The 25299-nt window shown below is 44.5% G+C and overlaps 1 protein-coding gene across 1 annotated transcript; it reads left to right on the forward strand.

The window, feature by feature from the left end:
• Positions 1-3473: 3473 nt before the first annotated feature.
• Positions 3474-24702, forward strand: CPB2 (carboxypeptidase B2). The gene is made up of 11 exons (XM_054992164.1): positions 3474-3585; positions 7490-7565; positions 8722-8846; positions 8952-9060; positions 10742-10843; positions 13369-13473; positions 16270-16380; positions 17101-17191; positions 19874-20076; positions 23936-24020; positions 24402-24702. Exons 1-11 carry the CDS (start codon positions 3515-3517, stop codon positions 24584-24586), a joined length of 1263 nt encoding a protein of 420 aa, XP_054848139.1. The 5' UTR covers positions 3474-3514; the 3' UTR covers positions 24587-24702.
• Positions 24703-25299: the final 597 nt, after the last annotated feature.

Consider the following 25299-nt stretch of genomic DNA (forward strand, 5'->3'; position numbering starts at 1 on the left):
AACTCTCTTGTGTAATTGTGGAAATTTCATCTTGTAGAGGGTGCTTCTACACCAGAGTTTGGATCCAGCAATGCACAAGTGGGAACATAGCGCAGATCTGCTTATGTAAGATCTCGTGCAACACCTAGTGCTTTTCTCTCTTTTTAATTTTTTTTTAATTTATTTTTAAATGCATTAAGCAGCAACAACAAAAAGAAACAATGAGTGGACCTACATAAGTTTCTGTTAAAAGTCTCCAAATAGCTAAAAACAGTTCATGTGCAATTGTTGTCTATATATGATACGATCAAATGTTTATAAATTCCTCAATCCAGTGAATTATGAGAAGTAGGCTTTTGTCTTTCCAATGCTGTAATAAAAGTCTTTTAGCGACTGTGAAGGCATGGAGGTTCCTTTTCAGTTAGGTTCTCTGAGACAGGGAAATAATTTAAAAGTACCTAAACATCCTCAAAAATAAATGAGTATTCTGATACAAAATTAATATAATTAATGACTTCTTTCCGAAAGGATCGAATAACTGGACGTGTCCAAAGCATATGCTTAAGAGATGCCTCTTATAAGTTACAACACCAAAAATTGGATACTGGACTTAATCAATATACCTAAACATATTTTTGGGTGAATAGGTTGTATCTTAAAATCCATAGAAGCAACAGGCTTAAAGCCTTATACCTTTGCTTTGGTATAATTGGAGGCTCTAGCTCACTATTCCATTTATCCAGAGCCAGTTTGGTGTAGTGGTTCAGAGCGTCAGGACCAGGGCTTTTCTTCAGCCGGAAAGCGGTGGAATGGAGTTCCGGAACGTCTTGAAAATGGTCACATGGCTGGTGGCTCTGCCCCCTGATCTCCAGACAGGGGAGTTTAGATTGCCCTCCGCACTGCTTGGTGGCGCGGAGGGCAATCTAAACTCCCCCCTGTCTGGAGATCAGGGGGCAGGGCCACCAGCCATGTGACCATTTTCTCTGAGGGCAACCCACTGAGTTCCACCACCTCTTTTCCCAGAAAAAAAGCCCTGGTCAGGATCGCGGGACTCTAATCTGGAGAGCCGGGTTTGATTCCCCACTCCTCCTCTTGAAGCCAGCTAGGTGACCTTGGGTCAGTCACAGCTTCTCAGAGCTCTCTCAGCCCCACCGACCTCACAGGGTGATTGTCATGAGGATAATAATAACAGACTTTGTTAACAGCTCTGAGTGGGTGTTAAGTTGTCCTGAAGGGCACTACATAAATTGAATGTTGTTACCTCTGAGACGCTGCATATCATATTTTATTAACTGACATCAAATATTTATAAACAAATATTATTGGTTTCATTTTCAGTGTTGATTCTATATGAGTTTCTAAAAGCGGAAGAGATTCTGAAGCACTCAGAGAGTCATATTTGAATACCAACAGGTGTTGCAATTGTAAATATTGCCATTCAGCAAAAGTAGGAAAATCATGTTTAGACCTCAACTGTCAAAATGGCAATTTATCAATTGATCTAAAGTAAAAATCCCCGTCTGTCCAAGCCTTCCATAAAAAAGATTTCCTCCTGATTTTAAAATCTGGATTTGGCCGTAATGTTAATTTAGCATGTACAAATGGCTTAAATGGATATTGTTGTAATATTATACTCCATACTTCTCTAAGAACGTAATCTATTTTAACATAAATAAGTATAATCTGGATTAGGAATATACATTAAAAAAAAGAATTCCCTGAATAGTGACTTGATTTTCTAATTTGGTTTGGTTATATATGAGAAATCTGGTAAAATTTGGCCATTGCTTCCTATAGGAAAATCAATCCAGAGGCTATCTTGTGGTGTGTGTGTGTGGGGGGGTCATTTTTCAACCAAATTTCATCAAATTTGCAAGAACTTATTCCTAACATTCTTCCAAAGACCCTCTAAGTTTCAAGAAGATTGGACCCCGGTGGCCAATTCTATGGGCATCCAAAGAAGGTGCCCCCTAGTCACTCTCCATTATTCCTGAGGCAGAAAACTATTTGGGGATTATCCAGGGAGATGGGCATGGCATTTTTCAAGCAAATTTGCCAGGGACTGTCTTCTAAAGGCCTCTAAAGGGACTGTCTTGTCTTCTAAAGGCCTCCAAGTTTCAGGAAGACTGGACCTTGGGGGCCAATTCTATGGGTCTCTGAACAAGGTACCCCCAGCCACTCCATTGTTTCCTATGGGAAAAAAGTCAAAACTGACTATCACTGTAGTGATAGTCACAGAGTGACTATCGCTCTGTACATTGGACAAACCAGCCAACCTCTACGCAAAAGAATAAATGGACACAAATCTGACATTAGAAATGGCAACGTCCAGAAACCAGCGGGAGAACACTTCAATCTACCAGGACATTCCATCAAAGACTTAAAGGTCGCTGTAGTTCAACAGAAACCTTTCAAAAACAAAATCCAAGGGGAAGCTGCTGAATTGGAATTCATATGCAAATTTGACTCTCTCAAGCTGGGACTGAATAGGGACTATGAATGGTTATCTCATTATCACAGGTAACTGATTTCCTTTACAGAGGTGGGGTCAGGGGGAGTCCAGTGGCACCTGGTGTGGGCTTTCGAGGACCATGGTTCTCTTTGCCAGATGCATCTGGCGGGGAGGACTGTTTTTATCGAGGGCTTGTGCTGCAGTGCTGCTGAACTCTTTTTGATTTTGCTACTACAGACTAACACGGCAAACTCCTTTGAACCTTTACACAAGCAAACTGATCCCCACACCAAAAGAAGCTGTCTGCATCTCCATATCAAAGGAGTTGTTTACATCCCCCCTCTCCTCCTCCCCCCTCCCCTCCCCTCTCCTCCTCTATATTTGACCAGTTTCCTTCTGCCCTCCATGCATCTGATGAAGAGAACGTGATTCTCGAAAGCTTATTCTACAATAAAATTGGTTAGTCTTAAAGGTGCTACTGGACTCTTTTTTCTTTTGCTACTACAGACTAACACGGCTAACTCCTCTGGATCTATCACTGTAGAAACACACTGGGGCAAGGCTGCCGTAGCCAAGGCATACTCCCAAATGCAAGCTGAGCTCATTCCAGAGAAAGCCCAACAGAACTAAAGTGAAGCGCAGGAATGGAATTCTCCCATGACCAAAGCAAAACAAGGGGACCGACATTAAACCAGAGACTTTCCCAGGTGCCAGCTGCAAATCTCCAGAAATTTATCCGATCCAGAGTTGGCAATCCTACTTTGTATCAACACTGGAAGGAACTGGAAGAACACGTGCATTGACAAAGATATTTAAAAGCTATTTTTGTTTCCAGGCTGATTTGAGAAACACATAATGCTCAAGCAGGGAGCCTTCTTTAGCAACTCGTCATGTTTGCTTAGGGTCGTGGTGTTTTGGAATTCTCACTCTGAAGAGATAAAGACCGGGGAGTCTTGGCAGGGGGGCACAAAGAGACAGGACATTAAATTTTAACCATTCTTTCAACAGAGACTTTAGAAAATCAATAGTGTAGGTCCTGAAACTTCACTGTTTCACTCGATTTCATTGCAAAAGGCTGCTGTCATGAAGTTTTTCCTTTTAATTTGTATAGTATGCATCTTCATTCAAAAGAAGTGTGTCTCTGCTTTTGAAAGGTAGGCATTTATTTTCTGGCATGTGTGAGAGAGTTGGGAAAGCATTGTACAGTGTAAAAGAGTATGTCCAAAGGGTACCCGAACCAAACAAGACGAGATCCGAGGAAACGTGTTGCTTTTCAAATTAGAGGTTGACTCATGTATCTGAAAGAGATGAGGGGCCCGCTATGTAGATCAAAAATACCCAGAGGGGGTGCCTAAAATGTATGTTGCTGCAAATTTGGGGTGAGGTTGGAAATCTGGAAACTTCAAGTGTGCTTCAATCAAATGTTACATATAACTGCTTTTAAAGAAAAATATGTATGAACCTGTTTGGTTACTTGGGTCATGCATATACCGTGTTTGAGTCCCCCTTACTTCTTGTTCAAAGAATGATGGTTAAACACTAACCCATTTACCATGATGTACAAATGCAGGTATGTGGGTTAACAGAGGGGGACTAATCCTGGTTAACCCATGCACTTGTCGTTGTACATTAAGAGTAACTGGGGCAAGTGTTTAACCACAGTTTTCAAGCCGTGTTCACATGTTATAGTGAGCGCACGTACGTTCTGTACGTATATGCATACTCAGGGCTTTTTTTCTGGGAAAACAGGTGGTGGAACTCAGTGGGTTGCCCTTAGAGAAAATGGTCACATGGCTGGTGGCCCCGCCCCCTGATCTCCAGACAGAGGGGAGTTTAGATCACTCTCCGCGCCCCCTGTCTGGAGATCAGGGGGCGGGGCCACCAGCCATGTGACCATTTTCAAGAGGTTCCGGAACTCCGTTTCACCGCATTCCCACTGAAAAAAAGCCCTGTGCATACTTCTGTTTGTAAGAAAGAGCCAACATTTGTTCACTTGACAAATGAAACCAGGGACAAGTATTTGGTTACATGTGTGGTTTCAATCACATGTTCAGCTGCACGTGCATTGAATGTAACATTAGAATTATTCAACGTACATGTAAAGAAGAATCAAGTGTACACTGTATGTGTACGTGTGTTCACTGTAACTTGTGAACAGGGGCTTCAGAGTGAGAAAGGGAGAAGGAAAGGGAAGATGTACGAGCTGGCCTGGTCAACAACCAGTGGCTGAGCACATTTTTCTTGAACCAGGGCTATGTGTGACATTTGAATGCAGCCGTAGTGCATAGTTTGGCCTGGTTTGGGCGAGGCAGTAATCCTGTGGACTGTTTCATTTCAGACCGCTAATACAGCTTTCATGAGTGAATGCTCACCATAGGCACGCATGCTTATTACTAAAGCTGCAGGTTACAAAATTCATGCTTGTTCTTTTGCAATAAAAATATTAACTCATTCATCATAACTTTCTCAGCAGGTTCCTATGGTTGTGATTTTTTTTACAATACTCATCAATTAAGTGGGGAAGAAAACCACAAATTCATAGTAACCTGGGAAATGTGGTCTGGCAGCACTTACCCCTCTTTGCTGCTGTTCCAGACAGTATCAGGAGCATTGATAGTCTTCAAGGGAGGGACCCGTGAAGTGACTCTCCATTGATTTGAAAAGTCTGTGCACTTCTGAATACCAGTGACTGAACGTGGGAGGGGTGGGGGAACAGAAGCAGGACCTTTTATTCCCTGATAGTGTAACCTTCCCAAAGGCCACTGTGAGAAACCGAACTCATGAACTTTTGTTCTGGTCCAGTCGGACTTTTCCCAGGTTCTTATATGTGTTTATTTTGCATTATTGATTTTGCTTCTGCTAATCATCATGTGAGGGACAAAGAACTAGGTAAAGCGGTGAAGCAATACTGGTGACACCCCCCCCCCAGATGTTCTGCTCAGCTTCTTTTTGAATGTCTCTGATTTCACCAGTCATTGCCTCCATAAAAACTGAAGCTAGAAGACTCAGGGGAGGTTTAGCTCTAGAAGGCGATGATGAGTAATTTGCCCAAATGGTTATTTTTTCTGCCAGGTCTTTTAACTAAGGTCTTTCTAAATTGGTTTCTGGTCTGCACCAGCCAGGAGGACTGCCTTCTACACTTAATAGTCTGTTTGCAAGTGGTGGAAGGGGGGTGGAGTCATGAGTGTGATAACATCACTTCCAGGGAAAATCCAGAAGTGACATCATCATGCTCACAATGCTGCTAAGTTAAGCAGTGGTGGGCAATGGGAGCTCACAGCAATTCTTGGTTTTTCATGGCGGTCAGGTCTTATTGTATTGTTTTAGGTGTCAGCCACTTTGAGCATGTCTCTGGCAATGTGGCAAGCACATTTTCTAAATAAATGTTTTGATGGAATGAGGATTTCTACCAAATGCTTTGCCTGGAAAATGTCTTTGCAATATAGTGCTGCCCACCAGAAACCCAAGCAGATTTTGTCACAAGGGCACACGCTTTCGGTTGCATCATCTGTTCTATTTTAAAGCGTATGAACAAAAAAAATGTACACACAAAGACATTTGTTGTGTATAGCTATAATACAAGTTTTACAAGTCTGAGAGCATGCAATTCACACCGGGTCAATTTAGGCACCAAATGGGCCTGATTCAGCCCATTTGGGGCCCAAATAGGCCCAGTGCGAAGTGCGGGAGAGCATCCAGGGTGGCACTATGACATCACTCTCAGGAGTGACATCCTTACGCCGTCCTGAGCAGCACTAGTTTCTGGACTCAATTCAAGACGCTAGTTCTTACCTAACAAATAAAAACAAAAGTTGAATGGCACCTTAAACGCCTTAAAGCTCATGCTGGAAATGTTGTTAGTGTTTAACCGGCCACTGGACTTCTTTAATTTTGCTACAATATGCTATCACAGCTGCCCTTCCAGTCTTACCTATAAAACCCTTTACAGTCTTGGACCCAAAATACTGGAAGCTCTGCCGCTCTGTGTATAAAACCACACACCTGCATATATCCTCGGAACAGCTTCTTTTGTCTGTCTTCCTCCACCACCACCATCCCACACACCACACCTGACAAGTGTGAACATCCTCAGCAAGACCGAACGCATTTTCTATTAACACCTCTGGAATGGGCTTCCAGAGTCGGTTCGCAGAGCAGCCTAGCAGTGTAAGACTGAGGGCATTCGCTTTTTGACGTTATTTTGGCAGTCTCTGAATTGTGACAAGTTCTGGCCTTATGCAGGTTTTAATTCTGCATTGTTCATGGGGAATGTTTTAATGAACTGGTTTGGATCCATGGAGAGGCAGGATATAACTTTTATAAATATACACGTAGGATTAGATCCAGCCCAAGGAACCTCTGAGGTACGTGCAAGGATTTTGGCTCTTCCCAGCTTTCTTCTTCTATCAAAAGTAAATTCTGAGCCCGGGGAAGCAGCTGGTGACTTCAACATATGGCCATCCAGAACGATCCCAGCTGTTTTCTCCTCTCAGGGCAGAAATACACATTATGAAGTAACTAGGGATGCTCAAGTGAACCTCATTTCATGTGCCCCCTCGCAACTTTCCATGCACAATCACACGCCAGTTTGCTCCACCTGAGTACATTCACACATTCGATATCAGTTCCTCCTCAACTGCTAAAAGTATCCCAGGCTGTTTACAACTGCCAGATTCCCAGTTCCCCCCACCTCTCACATCCATTCATTGAAAAGCAGATCTTGACACTTTCTCACGCCTTAAAAGAAGTGCAAATTGGCAAGTCAGAGGAGCCTAAAGTACTTGCTCTACAGTGTCCATCCCTGAGAGTTCTCACTGCGAAAACAGAGCTGAATTGGAGCTCCGCTCTTCCCACTCGCTGCTCATACTCACTTGCAAATGCAATCACAGAAAGGGAGCTCCCGTGCATGTGTGCTGAGCAGGACACAGCCTGCATGTAAATTGAGGACCATACATAAAATCCTGCACTTGAGTGCCTCCAGGTAATTTGCAATGTGTATTCCCACTCTCAGAAGCTCAGTGCTTGCAAACCATCTTTCCCTTTTCTTCCCTTTTGCAGGGACCAAGTTTTGTCTGCCCTTCCACGTACAGATAGAGATATCGAGGTCCTTCAGAATTTGACCGATGCTTTTATGGTAACGACGTCTCACAAACCATTGCTTCAGTTAACACAATTTTCTCTCAGTCATATTTAAGGGGGAAAGGGCTAATACAAACAGTCGATTTGCACAGGTGCATTCATACACCTTGGGAAGGGGAAGAATTGCACAGATTGGACCTACACACACACACACGCACGCACGCACGCATGCATGCACATGGCGTTCTTATCACACTTCGCCTCATTCGCTGGCACGCAGTTACAGAAAGATATGAAAAGTATTAGGTGGTTCCACACTAAGCGTTCAGCCTTGAATTCCGTTAATTATTCTCTTGGTTTCAACAGTAAATCCAGAGGATGTTACTGAAGGTTTGAAATTCATGTTTCACCGTCTATTTTTATGTTTTTATGCAGGGCTGTTTTTTTTTAATGCTGTTTTTTAATTAATATCTTCTAATGGTTTGTTTTTATTATTTTATTTTGTCAGCTGCCACAGCCAGGTTCTTAGAGAGAGGCAGCATAAAAAATTTTTAAATTAATAAGTAATGTATGTTCCTTGATTTCCCTATATTTTTCCAGACCTGATTTGAGACAGTTTTTTTAAAACTTAAAACATGAAATTGCAACATCTGACTATTCTTTGTAGACAGTCAAAACGCTACTGAGATTTCTCAGGGTACTGTCCCTGTTTTATTTTATTTCTATTTTACTTCATTTATATCCCAACTTTCTCCCCAATGGAGATTAGGACTGCCAGTCCCCCGCTGGCGGTGGGGGATTCCCCACTCCCACTCGCCACCCCCCTCACCTCTGCTTACCTGGCCAGTGGGGGGAACGTGCCTCCCGGGGCATGCTCCCAGGTGGCGTGGCGCACTCCCAGGTGGCACAGTGTGCTCCCGTGCACTGCAGTGGCCTAATTCGGGCGTATTCGTTTTTTCCGAACCTCCTCTATATATGTCTTCCTACTGACAACCTACTACATGCATCTGATGAGGTGGGCTTTAGGCCCATTTTTATGCTAGTAGTTAGTTGAATCGTGTTTCATAATGTTTCATTTGAACACAGCATGGAATAACAGTACAGAAATAAAACTACTTTCATATTAATCTATTTGTTGCTATTTACCATTGTGACATTCCTATTAACCAAATTTTATTTCCATTTTTCCTTTTTTTTGGAAAATATTGTAGATTGTTCTTTGGCAACCTGCTTCACCCAAGAACATAATGAAGTATGAAGAGGTCCACTTCTATGTAAATGTATCTGATATAAGGGATGTGAAGGCACAACTAAATCACTCTACCATTCTATACAAGTATAATTCTTTAATTCCTGCTACCTATGGGTGGGACTTTTGAAGAAACCCTTCAAAGCCCTTTAACACTGTTCCTAAACTTTATGCTCTTTATTTTTTGCTCAGAGTTTTGCTAGAAGATATTCACAAGCTTATTCAGACACAAACTGCCAATGACACAGTTATCCCTCGTACGTCTGTATCGTACTATGAACAATATCATTCTCTGAAAGAAGTAAGATATTTTTATTCATTGATTTATCCCCAGCATTTTCCAAAAGCTGATGGTGAATTTCAGCAATAAATCATAAATTTAAACTCTAGGGAACAGAGCAAAAATAAGTATAGGGATGGACTGGCTATTTGATTTACCGGGAAATTTCCTAGAGGGCCAGAAAGACAGCAAAACCCCACAAACTGTACCAGTGTTTCTGGGGATATTTAGGGTCAAACTAGATGTGCAATTTTTAAAGAGGTTGGTCCAGGTTCTCCAGACCCAACTCGAGTTCCTGCTGCCACTCAGTAGCTGTGGGGAATGGTGGTTAAAAAATAAAGGAGAGCCCAAACGGCCTCAAAATGCCTCCATGGGGGGATGAAGGGCTCCTGCCTCCCTCCTCAAAACTATTTCCCCATGTCAAAATAGCACAGGGAGAGACTATTTCCATGTTTGTACTGCTCCATGTGCGCAGAATACTCCACTTAGAGCAGCAAAAACAGAGCCTCATGATTTTAAAAACTGCTTGAGGGGGGAGGGGGGAGCCCTTCTTTCTCCTGTGGTGGAGTCACTGCCGGCGCCAGAGTTTCTGGCACCAGTGGCCACTCACGTGTGTGCACCCCCCCCAAACTGTGTGATGATGTCATCGTGTGATGATGTCATCATGCAGTAAAGCCGGGGCCATTGGCCAGGTGGTGGCTGGGGCGGCACGAGGAGGCTGCCTGCGCTCCGCACGCTGCCTTGGCCACCTGCCATCCCTGGCCCACTGCAGCCGCGCCAGGCTCTGGAAGGCACACTGCTGCTGGAAGGCCAGGAAGAGCCACAGCGCCCGGTGGAACTCCCGTGCCTGCGTGCTGCTCAGCCCTGCCACCGCCCACGCCGCCACCCGCAGGTTGATGCTCTGCTGCACCTCGCACTCCCGCAGCTGCCCAGCCGCCCCTCCGAAGCACCGCAGCCGTGCCGCAAAGGCCCAGAACTTGGCCCGCTCTTCGGCCCTGGCGCCCGTGGGGAAGTGGGCCTTTTCCAGCAGGGCCAGCGGTGCCATTGAGGTGGCGGTAGCGGCATGTGAGCTCTCCTTTATTTTTGAACAGCCACTCCCCACAGCTGCTGTGTGGCTGCTGGAAACCCCAGACCCAACTTTTTAAATACCTGCATGTCTAATTTGGCACTTAGGACCAAGCTACAAGTGACGCCTGACACAGGTTGGACACTTGTCAGCTTCCCTCAAGTTTTGATGGGAAATGTAGGCATCCTGGTCTTGCAGCTTGGCTCTCCGACTGCTGTCCAATGGACTTTTCAACTGTCCCTTGTCCAACATTCCGCCAAGCTGCCTACATTTCCCATCAAAACTTGAGGGAAGCTGACAAGTGTCCAACCTGTGTCATTCGTCACTTGTAGCTTGGCCCTTAGTGACAATGATAATTAGGGTAAGCTAATGCCCGTTGACTTGGATCCATAGCAGCATTTCTGTGGATTTTCTTCCCTTCCCTCCTCAGCTGCAGCCCCCGAGCATTCTGCTCTTCCAGAATGCTGTTCCTGTCCCATTACCATTATTATTCTATTTGTTGGCAAGCGATAACATGATCAACCTGCCCAAATGGTTATTTCAGAGGTATTTGTGTTTAAAGGCATTTCTGGACTGGAACTAAACACCCCTAAAACTGAATTTGTAAATACTAAAAGAAACACTTTATTATTTTAGATATACCGCTGGATGAAACACATAGTTTCGAGGCATGGTGATCTCCTCCAAAAAATAAACATCGGGGCTTCCTATGAAAAACGGCCACTTTATGTTCTGAAGGTATAATCTGTCAAGAACCCTTCATTTGTACCCACTTCTTTATGTAGTTTCCTGCACAATCTCATGTTATCCCAGGAGAGTTTTCAAATAGAGCTATAAGAAGCTCTTAGCTGGCAGAACTTTTCACTTTCATGGTAATGAGACTCTCACAATAAACATGTCAAGAGCCAGACACATTATTTTCCTGGTCTAGAGAAAGGGTACAAAATATCTCAAACACCTGCTTGCCTAGCCCAAGGAGAGCCTTTAACCAGCTTATTTCATTTATTTATTTCAAATATTTATGCTCTGTCTTTCCATGTGAACATCTGCAAGGAGACTTACAACAATAAGAATTCTAAAGACAGTAGAACAATGAAACGTCACGCTAAAAGGAAAGAACGAGCAACAAAAACAGGAAAAATGCAAGAAAGCAAAACATCGATCTGTACACACATATACACGCTTAAGATGCTTAAAATGCTGACAGCCACATAAAACGAGGAAAATCCTTCTTAAAGAACTATGGAATGAAAGCAATTGGAGAAACCAATAAAACTGCACGGAAGAGGGATATTAAAGGCCTGAGACAGTAAAAGCATCTTCACCTGGAGCCTAAAACTAGTAAAAACATTTGGGCACCAAGCAAGTTTCTGTAGGGAGGGAGGTCTGGTCAGTTTAGACCAGGGCTTTTTTCAGCTGGAACGTGGTGGAACGGAGTTCCGGCACCTCTTGAAAATGGTCACATGGCCGGTGGCCCGCCCCCTGATCTCCAAACAGAGGGCAGTTTAGATTGCCCTCCCTAAACTACCCTCTGTCTGGAGATCAGGAGGCAGGCCACTGGCCATGTGACCATTTTCACTGAGGCCGATTTAAACTTTAAAAAACTCCCCCCTTGTTCCAGCTGAACCAAAGTGACGTCATTGTGCGGTCCTGAGTTCCACCACTGAGTTCCACCACCTCTTTTCCCAGAAAAAAAGCCCTGGTTTAGACTATTTGGACCAATAAAGAATTATAGTGCAATCCTAAACTAAATTACTCCAGTCTAAGCCCATTGAAATCAATGGGCTTAGAGTGGAGTAACTCTGCTGAGGATTGCACTGTTAGTCTAAGAGTGAGGGTGGTCTTCCTAATATCTAAGGGCTCAACTATACTGTGGTACAGAGTTCCACAGACAGAGCACCTATCGCTTTAAAAAAAAATGACATGCAAATTTCCCATTGGGAAAATGGCACAGGGATGAAGGTTTATATCACTACCTTGAGCTGAACTCCTGTTCCAGTTTCAAGTATCAGTAGCCTGGTTCCCTTTCCCTTCTCTTTTGGACAGGCCTGGCAGCTGCAAACAATATACCCAATGTGGAAGGAGGGGTACCCAAATCTGACACCCAACTATTATCTGTGTCACCTGCTTGGCAGGAAGGCATAATATAAGTGTCACATTTGCCAAATGGCCATCCCTTTTGCCTAAAAGTACCTTTGTGGGGGGAATGTCTCAGTGGACAATGATGTCACTTCCTCTATGGCAACCCCAAAGAGGGCATTATCCCTCCAAAGGAAAGGAGCCAAGGCCCTGAAAAAATCAGCCCATAAGCCCAAAGTTAAAACCATCAGACATGGATGAAAGAGATATACTTCCATATCGACCTGTTTGTGATCAGGGCCACGTGGTCTAGGGGGACAAAATTGTAGGAGCCGTGATGACTTCTGGTTACTGATGGAGCTAAGCAAGTCATGTGGCTGGTTTTCATTATTTATTTATTTAAAATATTCATCATCTGTTTTTCCTCCAAGCCCAATAAAATACTATAAATCTACTTTAAAAGCTATCTATAACTATAAATTCAACAACAACAACAACACCCTCCAATGTAATACTGTTTTTATTAGTGTTCCTAAAGGAAAAGAATGAAGGTACATTTGTCACTTCCTCTGGCAACCCATTCCAGAGTGTTGGAGCAACCACAGAAAACACCTTTGCATTGGCCACCATCATATGAGATGGATTTGGATTAGGGTTTCCAACCTCCAGGACCGTCCTGGAGATCTCCCAGAATCACAACTGATCACCAATGACAGGGATCTGCTCCCCTTGAGAAAAAGGCTGGTTTGGAAGGCAGATTCTATGGCCTTACACCTCACTGAATTCCTCCCTCCCCAAACCCTGCCCTTCCCAGGTCCCTTCCCCAAATCTCCAGGAATTTTCTAACCTGGAGTTGGCAACCCTAATTTGGATGGTGGGGTGGGGTGAAGGGGGGCAGGCGTTGCCACCTGCTCCCCAAATGATCCCTGCCTGGGCTTCCTGCTGCGGCACAGTCTCTGGAGGGAAAGGCTGCCATGCCTGGGCTTCCCTCCATGGCAGCGCCCTCTGGAGGTGCACCAGGGTAGGAGGTGAGTTGTTAGGAACACGGTTTGCCTTTTATATAATAGGATGTATTATTCCAGATTAACGTTAGAAACGCATTCGACAAAATTGTGCCACTGAGTGCCCCTTTGCCTTCTAGAGAAACCAGCATAGATAAAACGTCTGTTTTTCTCTTATATTAGATCTCGAATAAAGATGCAGCACGCAAAAATGCCATATGGATAGATTGCGGCATTCATGCTAGGGAATGGATTGCTCCAGCTTTTTGCCTGTGGTTTGTAGGACATGTAAGTAGATGTATGCAACACAATCTGTGTGCCCAAGAGTTTCATAGGCAAACGTTTTAAAATGGAACTTACAGCTGAATATAGACAGTGGAGCTAAAAACAGCAGAGGAGGGAAAGAAGAGACAAGGGGAGGGAAGGATGTCCATAAGGAAAATGCAATTCCATCTTAAAGCTTGGGTAACAGTTGGGAATGAGGATTAAGGGCTTATTTTAAAAAGTGGTGTTTGGGGGGGAGTTAAAGTAAAGAGAGAGTTAGAGCCATGTTCAGGGAGGAGGTTCCATACCTGGGGACAATACTGGAGAATGGTGGCATTGGTAGAATGGTAGAAAGCTTTGAGCAGTTGTGGGTAACAGAATTACAATGAATTGGAACCTCTGTTATCAAAACGTCAGGTCCTGACTGGCACCACCAGATAGGATGGCTTTAGATCTGTTGCACAGCTGGTTGTATGCATTTCCACCAGCATACTGGCTGTAACTCCACATTTCTGTACGTACCTTCCCACTTTATCCCATCACCAGTAGCAGGGCTGGTTCCCAGTTCTGTAGAGTGTGGTCAGGGGCTCCCTCCCCTCCTCTGCCCATCACCTGGCCCCTCGCTCATGCCTCCCTTACCCACCATTCACTTACATGCCCTCCACCTGTACATCCTTCCCCCACCTGCTTGCAAGCTCTCCTACTGCCCATGCACACACCTGCCTGCCCTTTCTTCACCTGCACTGGACAGTGTGTGCAGCTGGGAGGGCAGCCATAGCCAAGCTCCACAAGCGCTGCTACCCTTTGTCACCTGTATGTCCTTCCTCAGTGCTGCTGGGCAGCACGTACAGCCAGGAATGTTAGTGGCAGAGCGCTTGCAAGTGAGTAGGTGGGTGAAGGGCAGGTGGGGGGTAAGCAGCAGTGGAAGCCCAAGACCCTGGCCGTTGCCTCTGATGCCGGTCCTGAATAGTATATTTATTGGACAACAAAGGAAGTCCTTCCCGCACTCCTTTACTACTCCTTTGCCTCTTATACTCATTTCTTTAAACTCGCTGTCCTACCTTGGCTCATACATCGTAACAATCCAATCCAGCTGACACCCCAAAGTCCTTTCCTTGTCATTTACCTTTATGCAAACTCGAAAGACAGCTGGATTCATACAGTTCCACCCCCATCCACCTGCCTAGATATTTTGTCACGAGATATTGTTGAACTTGGGTCGTAGGGAGCCAGAGCGCATCCCAAATTGTTGGTTATGGATCTTCTAAGAGCGGTGGACCAAGGCAAGTGGTTCTTTGGATTACAGTGTTTATAATTGCATAGATAGCTGCCCTCAAGCCTCCAAATTTTGGTCACTGATTACAGCCACTCCAACAAGCAGGCAGGTTGGGACACAGTGCCTTTCAGTTTTGAGACTGAAACCTTTACCTTCCCAAGGCCTCAGCTTTCCGATCTCTGGGTTCGTTCTGGGGTGTACCCATGTTCAAGTCATGAATTCCAGACGCAGCTTAATTAAAATATATTTATTAGCTTTAAGAAGTGTTGCAAAGTATAAAGCACTCAGACACAGGCAACAGACAAAAAGAAGAAACCTTACTGTTGCTATCTAAAAATCTACCTATCTAAAAATGTAAGAGCTTACTACCTGTAAGCATCTCTGGTTGGCATCCATTAGTTGTTCATCTCACCCATCTGGTAGAGTGCGTGCCCCCTCCATGCCTAGTTAGTCTGGCATAGGGACAGGCCAAGGTGGAAAGAATAGAGGAGGGATCAGGGTGTGCTGAGAAACCATCTTTTCTAGAACTTAGTGCATCACCCGGCAACTCAAGAGCCAATCAGGGCCAAGCTTCTAATTTGTGTTACGGCTATGAGAACATCTAGGAGAACAGATAGAGCTTCTCTGAGACAGGCTCTCAAGGTCGAATCATTTGGGAACTCAGCAACCAGTTTGCAGGTGGTGATGATTAGGTTAACCAGCACATTTTAGGTTAGGCCAAAGCCTGTGATCACTCACAACACTGAACCAAAGTTCAGCCATTCTTACTGGAATCCTAGCCTTAACTAGCAACTTCCATACAATAATACATTTCTTCTACAGCAGCAAGGATCTAACTGCCAAACAAAAGCTTGAGGCACGGTGCATTCCTGTTGCCAGAGTCCAGTGTTTAACACATTTAAAATGCAGCTTTGTTATATGGTAAATGGGATTCTGGTAGACTTCTTTGATAACCAACGAGCCTACTATAATTAATTCAGTACCAAATATCTATATCTTTCTCTCAGTACAGGGTCCCAGGACTTACTGAGTCTGTGGGCATTATTGGAATTCTGAGAACAGGTGGTGGGTACTACCCCAAAATGGCTGCCATGAGGTCAGTCATCAAACGCTGGAAGGTTCCAAGCTAAGTGTCCTCCTAAGCTGGATGATGCTAAGAATGTGTGATCTTTGCAGTCAAAAAGATGATACTTCCTGAGTTGTTACAAAGCACTTGCTGATCCACTGAGTTGGTGGAAAGGCAGGATTGGCTCTTTCCTTTGGGGAAATAGGAAATGGATGCCAGGAAGCACATCAGCAGGTGCCACAATGCCCACAAGCAGTACATTAAGGATCACCAATCTATGCTACCCATTTCCCAATGTTCCACCTCATACTGAATTTATGCCAAAGAAACCAAAAGGCAAGCAACCAGTTGAGGGCAGGGGCACATTCTTCTAAGCTGAGGTTTTGGGTGGGAGGAGAAGGGAGCTATGCATATCTGGGAAAGGAGGCAAGGAGAACTCGTTAAACACTTTCCCTTCAATCTCATTTCTGCTGTGTAGATGATTCACGTCAGTCAGACAGATCGGACAATGGCAAGACTTCTACAACACTTTGACTTCTATGTCATGCCAGTAGTAAACGTGGATGGCTACGAATACACATGGACTAGTGTAAGTGCAAGTTTTCCATAAGCAGATTCCCGAATCACCCTGCCACGGTCCAGAAAATTAGCAGCCCCATGAAAAATCCCCCTCTCTCAGGTTTTAAGGACATGAGTATTCTTCTGCAAGGTGTAATTAATCCAATGTAGGAGTTGAGATAAGTGGGCTTGAACTCATGGAATTCTGTGCTGGCATATGGCCTAGATCTTTACATTTTCCCAGTATATAAAAACTAGGAGACATCTTCAGAACTCATGTGGGGTGGGACAGGACTCAGCTCCCTTCATATATGGGAGAGCTTTCATTGGGCATTATGTGGAGTTAGGTTCTTAAGATCAGTATCTAGTTAAGTCCTGCAAATCTCAGTTCCTTCAAAGGAGAACAAAAGAGTAACCTCCATATTATATTTTTGCTGTCATTCTATTTAAGTGAGTTTGGTCACAATTCATAACTCAGATATTCTAGTTCTGCTCAAAGCTGACAAGATCTGGCAGGCACCACCTTGGACTGGGAGCCATTAATCCCCAAATTCAGTCTCACACATACTAGTTAGACCCATAGAATCGTAGAGCTGGAAGGGACCCCAAATGTAATCTAGTCCAACCTTCTGCACAATGCAGGAAAATCACAGCTAGCCCCCCCACCGTACTGCCCACTGACTCAATATATTGAATGCACTATAAAGAATTGATGAAAACCTTTTTGTGTGTGGTGGGGGTGCATCTACAGAATCGAATGTGGAGAAAAAGCCGCTCGCTGCATCGCAACAATAGTTGCTTTGGTACAGACATGAACAGAAATTTTGATGCAGGCTGGTGTGGTAAGATGGATATCCGTTATTTTAATTTTATTTAATTTGGTTATTCGCTAAAAATGTCATATGATTACGATTTTGATGTTGTGTCCTCAAAGATGATGGTTCCAAGACCAACCAACAGTGGCAATACTGCCTACCATCAATACAAAGCTTATTGATTCCTCCCTTTCTCCTTTGCTGCCCCAAGACTTGCAATTGCCTCTCGAAATTCCTCTGTAATGCTATCCTTATACACAGGGCTTTTTTCTGGGAAAAGAGGTGGTGGAACTCAGTGGGTTGCCTTAGGAGAAAATGGTCACATGGCTGGTGGCCCCGCCCCCTGATCTCCAGACAGAGGGGAGTTTAGATTGCCCTCCTTGCCCAGTTCTCCAGATTACAGTCCTGCCACTCTTAACCACTACACCGAACTTTGTTGTGCCAGGCCAAGTGTACCATATAATTTAATTCCAGTACTGACGATATAAATTGTATAGAGGTCACAGGCAAACCCCATTAATGATATTCTTTTTTACTCCATTGGCGTGGAGGACAATCTAAACTCTCCTCTGTCTGGAGATCAGGGGGTAGGGCCACCAACCATGTGACCATTTTCAAGAGGTTCCGGAACTCTGTTCCACCACGTTCCTGCTGAAAAAAAGCCCTGCTTATACATTCTTTCTCAAAACCTATCTTTTTCTGTGAAGCCTGTAACACACACTGCTGGAACTAAGCCTAAGCCGGAGACAGTCTCCGGTGTCTTTCCCAACACTGAAATTAAACCCACAAATAGGGAAGAAGTCTTGCGTTATTCTTAAGTAGCACTCTGCAAATGGCTGGTTTTTACAAACAGGTTGTAGTGTTGTGCTGTTCATAGGCAGTGCTATACATGCACCCAAATATTTGGAAAGGGTGGGTGTAGAATCATGATGGTGGCCGGGTGACAGCACTGGGTAGAGGGAGATACAATGCACATTCTTGTGAAAGGGAAAAGACAGCTAGTAATGGTGAAAAAACAGGTCACCCTATGCTGTGGAATCAATTTCCAAGTGTGAATTGAGGAACAACCCAGCAATGTGACAGTCACAGAAAAACTGCCTAGTGTGGAATTAGCCCATGTGAATCCCAGAATAGGCTCTGACTACTGGGGCACAGAAAATTGAGCTCTCATGTAGCCTTCTTCTGGAAAGTGAGTTCTTAGATGACTTTATGGAATTGGCTTATAGTGAGTCAGGCCCATTGAGCTGTCCAGTGCAATATCATCTCTTCTAGCTCTGATGGGTCTTCAAGATCTCAGAGAAAGACCTTTTCTAGCCCAACTATTTGAGATGCTGCGGATTGACCTGCATGCAAAGTGTATTCTTTGTAGTGGAACAATGCCCCTCATTCATTCATTCATTCATTCTAAGAACAGCAGCTTGTGCCTTCAAGGTAAGAAATGAGAAAATTCTTGAGGAACTCTTTCTGGCATATTCTCGTTTTTTCCTCTCTGTATTTTTAGTGGCAGTAAAAGGCAGTGTATCCCTCTTCCCCCCCCCCTTAATTGTTATCAAGTTATATTTTATGACTTTATGTCTGGGGAGAGGGGCTTCCTCCCTTCCCCTCATGCAAGAGGGGAAGCAACCCCTTTACAAGCCATCCTATTCTCACCTCTAAAAAACAACTTCACAGTTACATCCTTTTGAAAAAATCCCCTCTATGATCATCTCCAAAATGCCAGTGGCTGAATCAGCCTGCCATCCCATCAAAGTATCAGGGAAATGAACAAACTTGTTTCCTGTAGTCCACAGTAGAGATGGGCATGATCCACATTACGATTGAAAAAACCCCACGATAATGGCGATCGCGCGATTGTGAACTGGCAGATCGTGATCGTCCACAGCCAACGATCCAGCGATTGGGAGGGGCCTGGATCAGGGCGATCGGGCTCGGTTTGGGGATCCAGACACTCAGGCGCCAGCAATCTATTCCCCTGGCAACGGAGCCAGGGGAATGCCTGAGCTCTGTTTGCCCTCCTTCTGTCGCCCTGGAAACCCGAATGGAAGCCCAGCTTTCCTTGATCAGCAGGGCTTCCTTCCAACCACGGAGCAGCAAAGCAGTCACAAGTTGGGAGAAGACACCCAGGGGAGGGAAGGGGGAAGGGGGTGTTCTGTAGCCATGGGCACTCCAATCTCATCCCTGCAAACCCTGATAGGCAGCTCTGACGGCCAAACACAGACCTCCTGTGTTGCTGAATGGGACCCATGCCATGGACTCCCAGGCTGGGTTTCACTTTCTGCGAGCAGTGGAGTGGGACAGAGCTCTTGCTTTCTACTTGCTAGCCTTTGGAGAGAGAGAGAGAGACTGAGAGAGTCGGCTGCCGCCACAACCCACCTTCCCACATAGCTAGGAATACCAGCGTGCCCCGCTGTGGCATCCACGATCCATGGTTTCGGAACGGGAGATGATCGGTGTGGATCGTTAATTTGGGATCGTCGCCTGCACCGATCCACGATCAGCTGGATCATTATTTTTTTTTTTGTATCGTGCCCATCTCTAGTCCACAGGCAAACTTGATCCCGTTCTTGCTGTACTGGAAGAAAGCATAGTAGGCATTCATTGATTTACAGGATTTTTAGACCAACTTTTTCTGAAACCACACTCAAGTTGGCTGAGTGGGGGATTACAGGATCCCATTTTTACGTGACCCGTTTTTCGATTTCTTAAAAGGCGAAGGAGCATCTGACGATGCTTGTGATGATACCTACTGCGGTCCTTACCCTGAATCCGAACCAGAAGTGAAAGCTGTGGTCCGATTTCTCAGAAGGCACCGGGATCATATAAAGGCATACATAACAATGCATTCGTATTCACAGATGGTGCTCTTTCCATATTCCTATACCTTCAATAAGAGTAAAGATCATGAAGAGCTGGTAAGAATCCTGCTCTTTTAAACATCATACAACTCCACAGAGTTTTGGTATACGATCGCTTTTGGATTTGGATCCTATTTTATTTTCTTGGGGAGTGTACAGAACAGTTACTTGGTACAAGATGGAAAGTATTTGGTGGTTATCTATTTAAAGTCTGGCTAGAACTTGCTTGTTCTCTAGTTTTAGATGCTTGCTAAGGAGAATGAGATACACTGTTCACTACGCTGTGCTATTTTATTTAAGACCGGGAAGAATGTTGCAGGTTTGGGTGAAGTGTGACATATTTGGGTGAACATCTGAATCACCTCGTTTCTTGAAAGGTTTTGTGGACAAGAGTCTCTTTTGATTTGCTGTCGTTAAATCGGCATGCTTAGCTTAATTTTTTTATTCGGCTTAACATAGCTTCGTTGACTGAAAACCAATCCAGATTGCTTTCCCCACATATTTTGCATTAAAGCAGGTTTCTATTGTCAGGCAGAACCAGCATTCGACTCACAAATGACCACGCAAATGCTGGTCTGCCTCAACTAATTAGACTAGTTACACCCTATTAATCTTATTCACTACTTTCTCTTGCTCCACCACCCACCCGATCAGAATCAAACAATAAGATAGATAAAATAAATTAAAATAAATAAATAAAATAAATAAATAGAATAAAACCTTCCACAACCAGGCTGAGGAAAGAAATCAGAAACGTCCTCTAAGGCAGGGGGCAAAACTCACACCCCCAGCAGCAGTCTAGAGTGGCCACTAAAAGCACCAGCCGGCTAGGCAACAGAACAGAAATGAGATTAAAGGAACAAAGAGCAAACTAGTTAAAAGGAAACAGCACAGAGTACACAAGTTTGCCACCTAGAATAAGTGAGAGGAATCATAGATCCAGAGGAGTTAGCCGTGTTAGTCTGTAGTAGCAAAATCAAAAAGAGTCCAGTAGCACCTTTAAGACTAACCAATTTTATTGTAGCATAAGCTTTCGAGAATCACGTTCTCTTCATCAGATGCCTGATCCGAACTGGTCAAATACAGAAGAGGAGGGGAGGGGAAAGAAGGGGACATATATCACAAGAGGACAGGATGCAATTAGTGTGAAGGCAATCAAAACATTCCTTTGCTTGTAAATGTAAACATCTCCTTTTGGTGTGGAGTCAGTTTGCCGTGTTCGTTTGCTGCAGTGAAAGTATCCAATTCCTATGTAGTAGAGGAATCAATCTCCTTCCCTACTAGTCAGCCCAGAAAATGAGACATGGTTCAGCATCTCAGAAAGGGTGGGGCGTGAGAGGTGACTGCTCAAGCTGAGCAAGGTCAGCTGCTATCAAAACAAAGACCAAGATTAAAGAACTATCGGTTTGCCTCAACAAATTCTGGATGTATTGATTTTGCATTTTCTCTCCTACCCGCACTCTGGCAAAGATAGCACTGGAGAACAAGCCTGTACTTTCATACATCATATAAAATCAGAGTTAAAACATCTTCAGTCTTGGCTTCAGAGTCCATTTGATGTACCCTAACTAACCATAGTGAGAGTGGCTTAGGTCCAGCTAATCTCACTAACCATAATTTGATTAAACCGTGGTTTCATGGGATGTCTGAATATGTTATGTGAGAATAACATAAAATTCAATTTTTAAAAGCTCTATGAATGGATGTTATGAGTTCATTACTGACACTGATTATTTTAAACACCTTTGCAGCACCAGCCATCTATGTGTGAATTGACCACATGCTATTGATGCTTCTCGGTATATGGCCAAATCCGTAGATATTTAAATCCAGAGACTGGCGCCACGAATAGACAAGACAGATCTTTTGACAAACCTAAAAAAGCTACAGGTTTGCAGAAAAATCTGAATTTTAAAAAAGCAAACAAAATAGTAACAGTGCCTACAGCTTTAAGGAAAAAATGCCCTCAGTGGCCATTGCTAGGCAACCACAACAGTATGGCCAAACTTCAAGCCCTGGTTTTTCTCAGGAAAAGCACTGGGAGGGCATAGGGCCCTTTCCAGGACTGTTTTGGCCTTTGAAGGAGAACTCATGGGGGGACAGTCCCAGCAGCAACCACTAGGAAACTTGTGTGACTCACCCAAGTACGGCAGCTTGTGACTGTTCAACACAAGCCATTCCACAAAAGCCAGTGGGGTGCAGTGGTTAGAGTTTTATAGTAGGGTCTGGGAGACCCAGGTTTAAACCCCCACTCTTCTGTGGAAACTCACTTGATGTTCACACCCATTTCTGCTGCATGCCTCCTGGGTGGAAGGCACAAGGCCATCTGGTTCCTCACACCTCCTCCTACCACAAGCCGGGTGAGTTGTGGTGTGGAGCAGTAGATAAAAAAATTGGTTAGTGGCAGGGCTCATTTCGAGGGGGAACGCACAGGAACGCAGTTCCGGCAGTTCCCCAAAGAGGTCACATGTCAGGTGGCCCCGCCCACCTGACTCTTGGCCATTTGGGGCCCATTTCAGCCTGGATTGGGCCTCTGACGGGTGGTGGATCACTCTCCCACTCAGCAGCAGCCCGATCCTGACCTGTGTCCCTTTTTGGTCATTTTCAGCCCTTTTTTGCCATTTGGGCCAATTGTGGCCCTGAATGGCCAGGTCCAAAACAGCCAGGATAGGTGATGTCAGGGGGTGTGGCATATGCAGATCAGTCATGCTAATGACACACATCTGGCGATGGCAAGGGGCGTGGCATATGCTAATGAGTTATGCTAATGAGTTCCACCAGCTCTTTTTCTACGAAATGACCCCTGGTTAGTGGGAAGGAGAAAAGGAAGCAGGGAAAGTTAAGGAGATAGGAGCTACTAGAAGGAGGAAAAGGATAAATAGTGTGGGGAGGGGATGCAGAGGAAAGTGAGGTACCCCCTGCAAATACTTGTGGTTTCCCACTACAGAACTGGGCCCAGCCCAGGGGCCAAAAACATGCAGAATTTTTGCAGGGAGAGACTACCAAGAGGAGGGAAGGAAACAAGAAATGGGGAGGGACTATGGGGGCTTTAAGGGAAAGGAAAGAGGAAATAGGAGGGAGGGGAAAATGAGATGCCCCCCCCAGCTTGTGGTTGCAGGCCCCCACTTGTCTCTTTAAATGTCAAGTTTTAAAGCAACGTCCATTTCTCAGTAGGAATTACTTTCTACTTGCTTTGTTAGCCATGAAATTTCTGAGTAGATCCTTAACCAGTTCTTGTTCCTTGGAGGAATGTTTTAGTTACTGCTTTTTTTTCTCCGCAGATCGTAGTCATGCAATTACAAAACTATGATCATATAAAAACAAAAAGAGCAATCGCTTTGGCTGCCAAGAGAAAACAGTAATTAGTGCTGTTGCTCCCCCGCTCCCCCAGGAACTAATTAAGGAACCATTCAGGAATGCTGCGGCCACCATGAGATAGCAGGAAGCAATTAAAGAAACATGAGCACTCAAAGCCACAACAACTTCAAAGAGGGGAGTAATGTTTAAAGGGTCCATTGCAGGGAGAAGCAAAGACATAATCAGCTCCTGATCACAAAGTGGGGAATATAACTATATTAAATTCCAGATTCAATTCGGCAGGCTGCTAATGGCAGAAAGCCTTCTTTTAGCAACTGTAAAAAATCCAGGATGGAATTCAGCCCAGGTCTTCAATGGCTAGCGGTCCCTAATTGTTTCTCTCGGGCTCACTTCTTTCCTCTGCTTTAGCATTTTAAAACCAACCATGATAAAGATTCGTCTCTTTCTCTTTCGTTACATCTGGGTGAGGATTAAAACAATTCTTCGTTTAACCACACCTGTGCAGTTGTACTCCTGATTGTGTTTGGAGCCTACAAGTAAAACCCAGGTAAGTCGCTGCTGCCGAGATGATAAAATGCTGATGAACTTTTCTTTTCAGCTCTCGGTGGCGAATAAAGTAGCGAATGCCATCAAAGTGAAACACTGGAACCGCTATCGAGCTGGATCTTCAGCGCAAACCATCTGTAAGTACCTACACAGCATGTTAAGAATGTGGAATGTATGTAGGGCTTTTTTCTGGGAAAAGAGGTGGTGGAACTCAGAGGGTTGCCCTCGGAGAAAATGGTCACATGGCTGGTGGCCCTGCCCCCTGATCTCCAGACAGAGGGGGGTTTAGATTGCCCTCTGCGCCGCTCAGCGGCGTGGAGGGCAATCTCAACTCCCCTCTGTCTGGAGATCAGGGGGCGGGGCCACCAGCCAAGTGACCATTTTCAAGAGGTTCCAGAACTCCGTTCCCCCGCATTCCCCCTGAAAAAAAGCCCTGAATGTATGTGTTTATGAATAGTCCATGGATAAAGGCTTAAAGATAGTCTTGGCTAATGTATGTTTCTTGTTTCTCCCCATAGATTTAGCCCCTGGTGGTTCAGACGATTGGGCTTATGACCTTGGAATTAAGTACTCTTTCACTTTTGAACTTCGGGATAGAGGAACATATGGATTCTTGCTTCCGCCAAGTTTAATTAAAGCAACGTGCTCTGAAGCACTCACTGGCATCGAAATAATAGTTTCCCACGTCTTAAATAATCAGTGAGCCCCAACATTCTGTTTCACGGGAGAGCATCTATCATTCAGTCACAGGGGCAGGTGGAGAGCTGGGTTGGAGTTATTTGGTATTTTTTAATGTCAATAAAAGCAACATTTATTTTTGCACGCTTCTCCATCTTTTATTACAAAAGGCTAATTAGCAGGGCTGGGACTTTGGAATTTGGCTAAATTGTCAAGGCAGCTTTCGAATCCGAGATGCAGATCGTCAGATTTCTCAAAGTCTTTTAAAAAACATTTATCCCCTGCCTTTCCATGAAGCTCAAAACAGTGTGCAGACTCTTTAAAAAGACTCATTATGACAATAACATTGTGCCAATGTCATAAAAAGCAGTGTGTCATAGTATACAAGTCAGTATAAAAATACTGAACACAGCAGTGAATGAGAGGCATCCAGCATAGAGAGGGCCAAAATCAGTTTCTAGAAGCCATGATCCCAAGTCAGCAAAAAAAACCAGTGAAAGAGAACAACCAAACAATCCTTGAAGGCTGAGGTGCCTCCTACTGGTCAACCGTTCCACAAGGATGGGTCGACCATGCAGAAAGTTCACAGCCCAGTTGCAACTTAGCCCAATAGAAGCAAACTGAAGCAAGGGAACTTCTTGTGCTTGTAGCTGGGTACTGCTTGGTTCTGTTCTGTGGTGTTTCCCCGCTGGCTCAACTCAGTGCCTGGCTGCTGTGAATGACACTGGTTCTGTTGGG

This window comes from Eublepharis macularius, chromosome 1 (assembly GCF_028583425.1).
Source record: "Eublepharis macularius isolate TG4126 chromosome 1, MPM_Emac_v1.0, whole genome shotgun sequence".
NCBI lineage: Eukaryota > Metazoa > Chordata > Lepidosauria > Squamata > Eublepharidae > Eublepharis > Eublepharis macularius.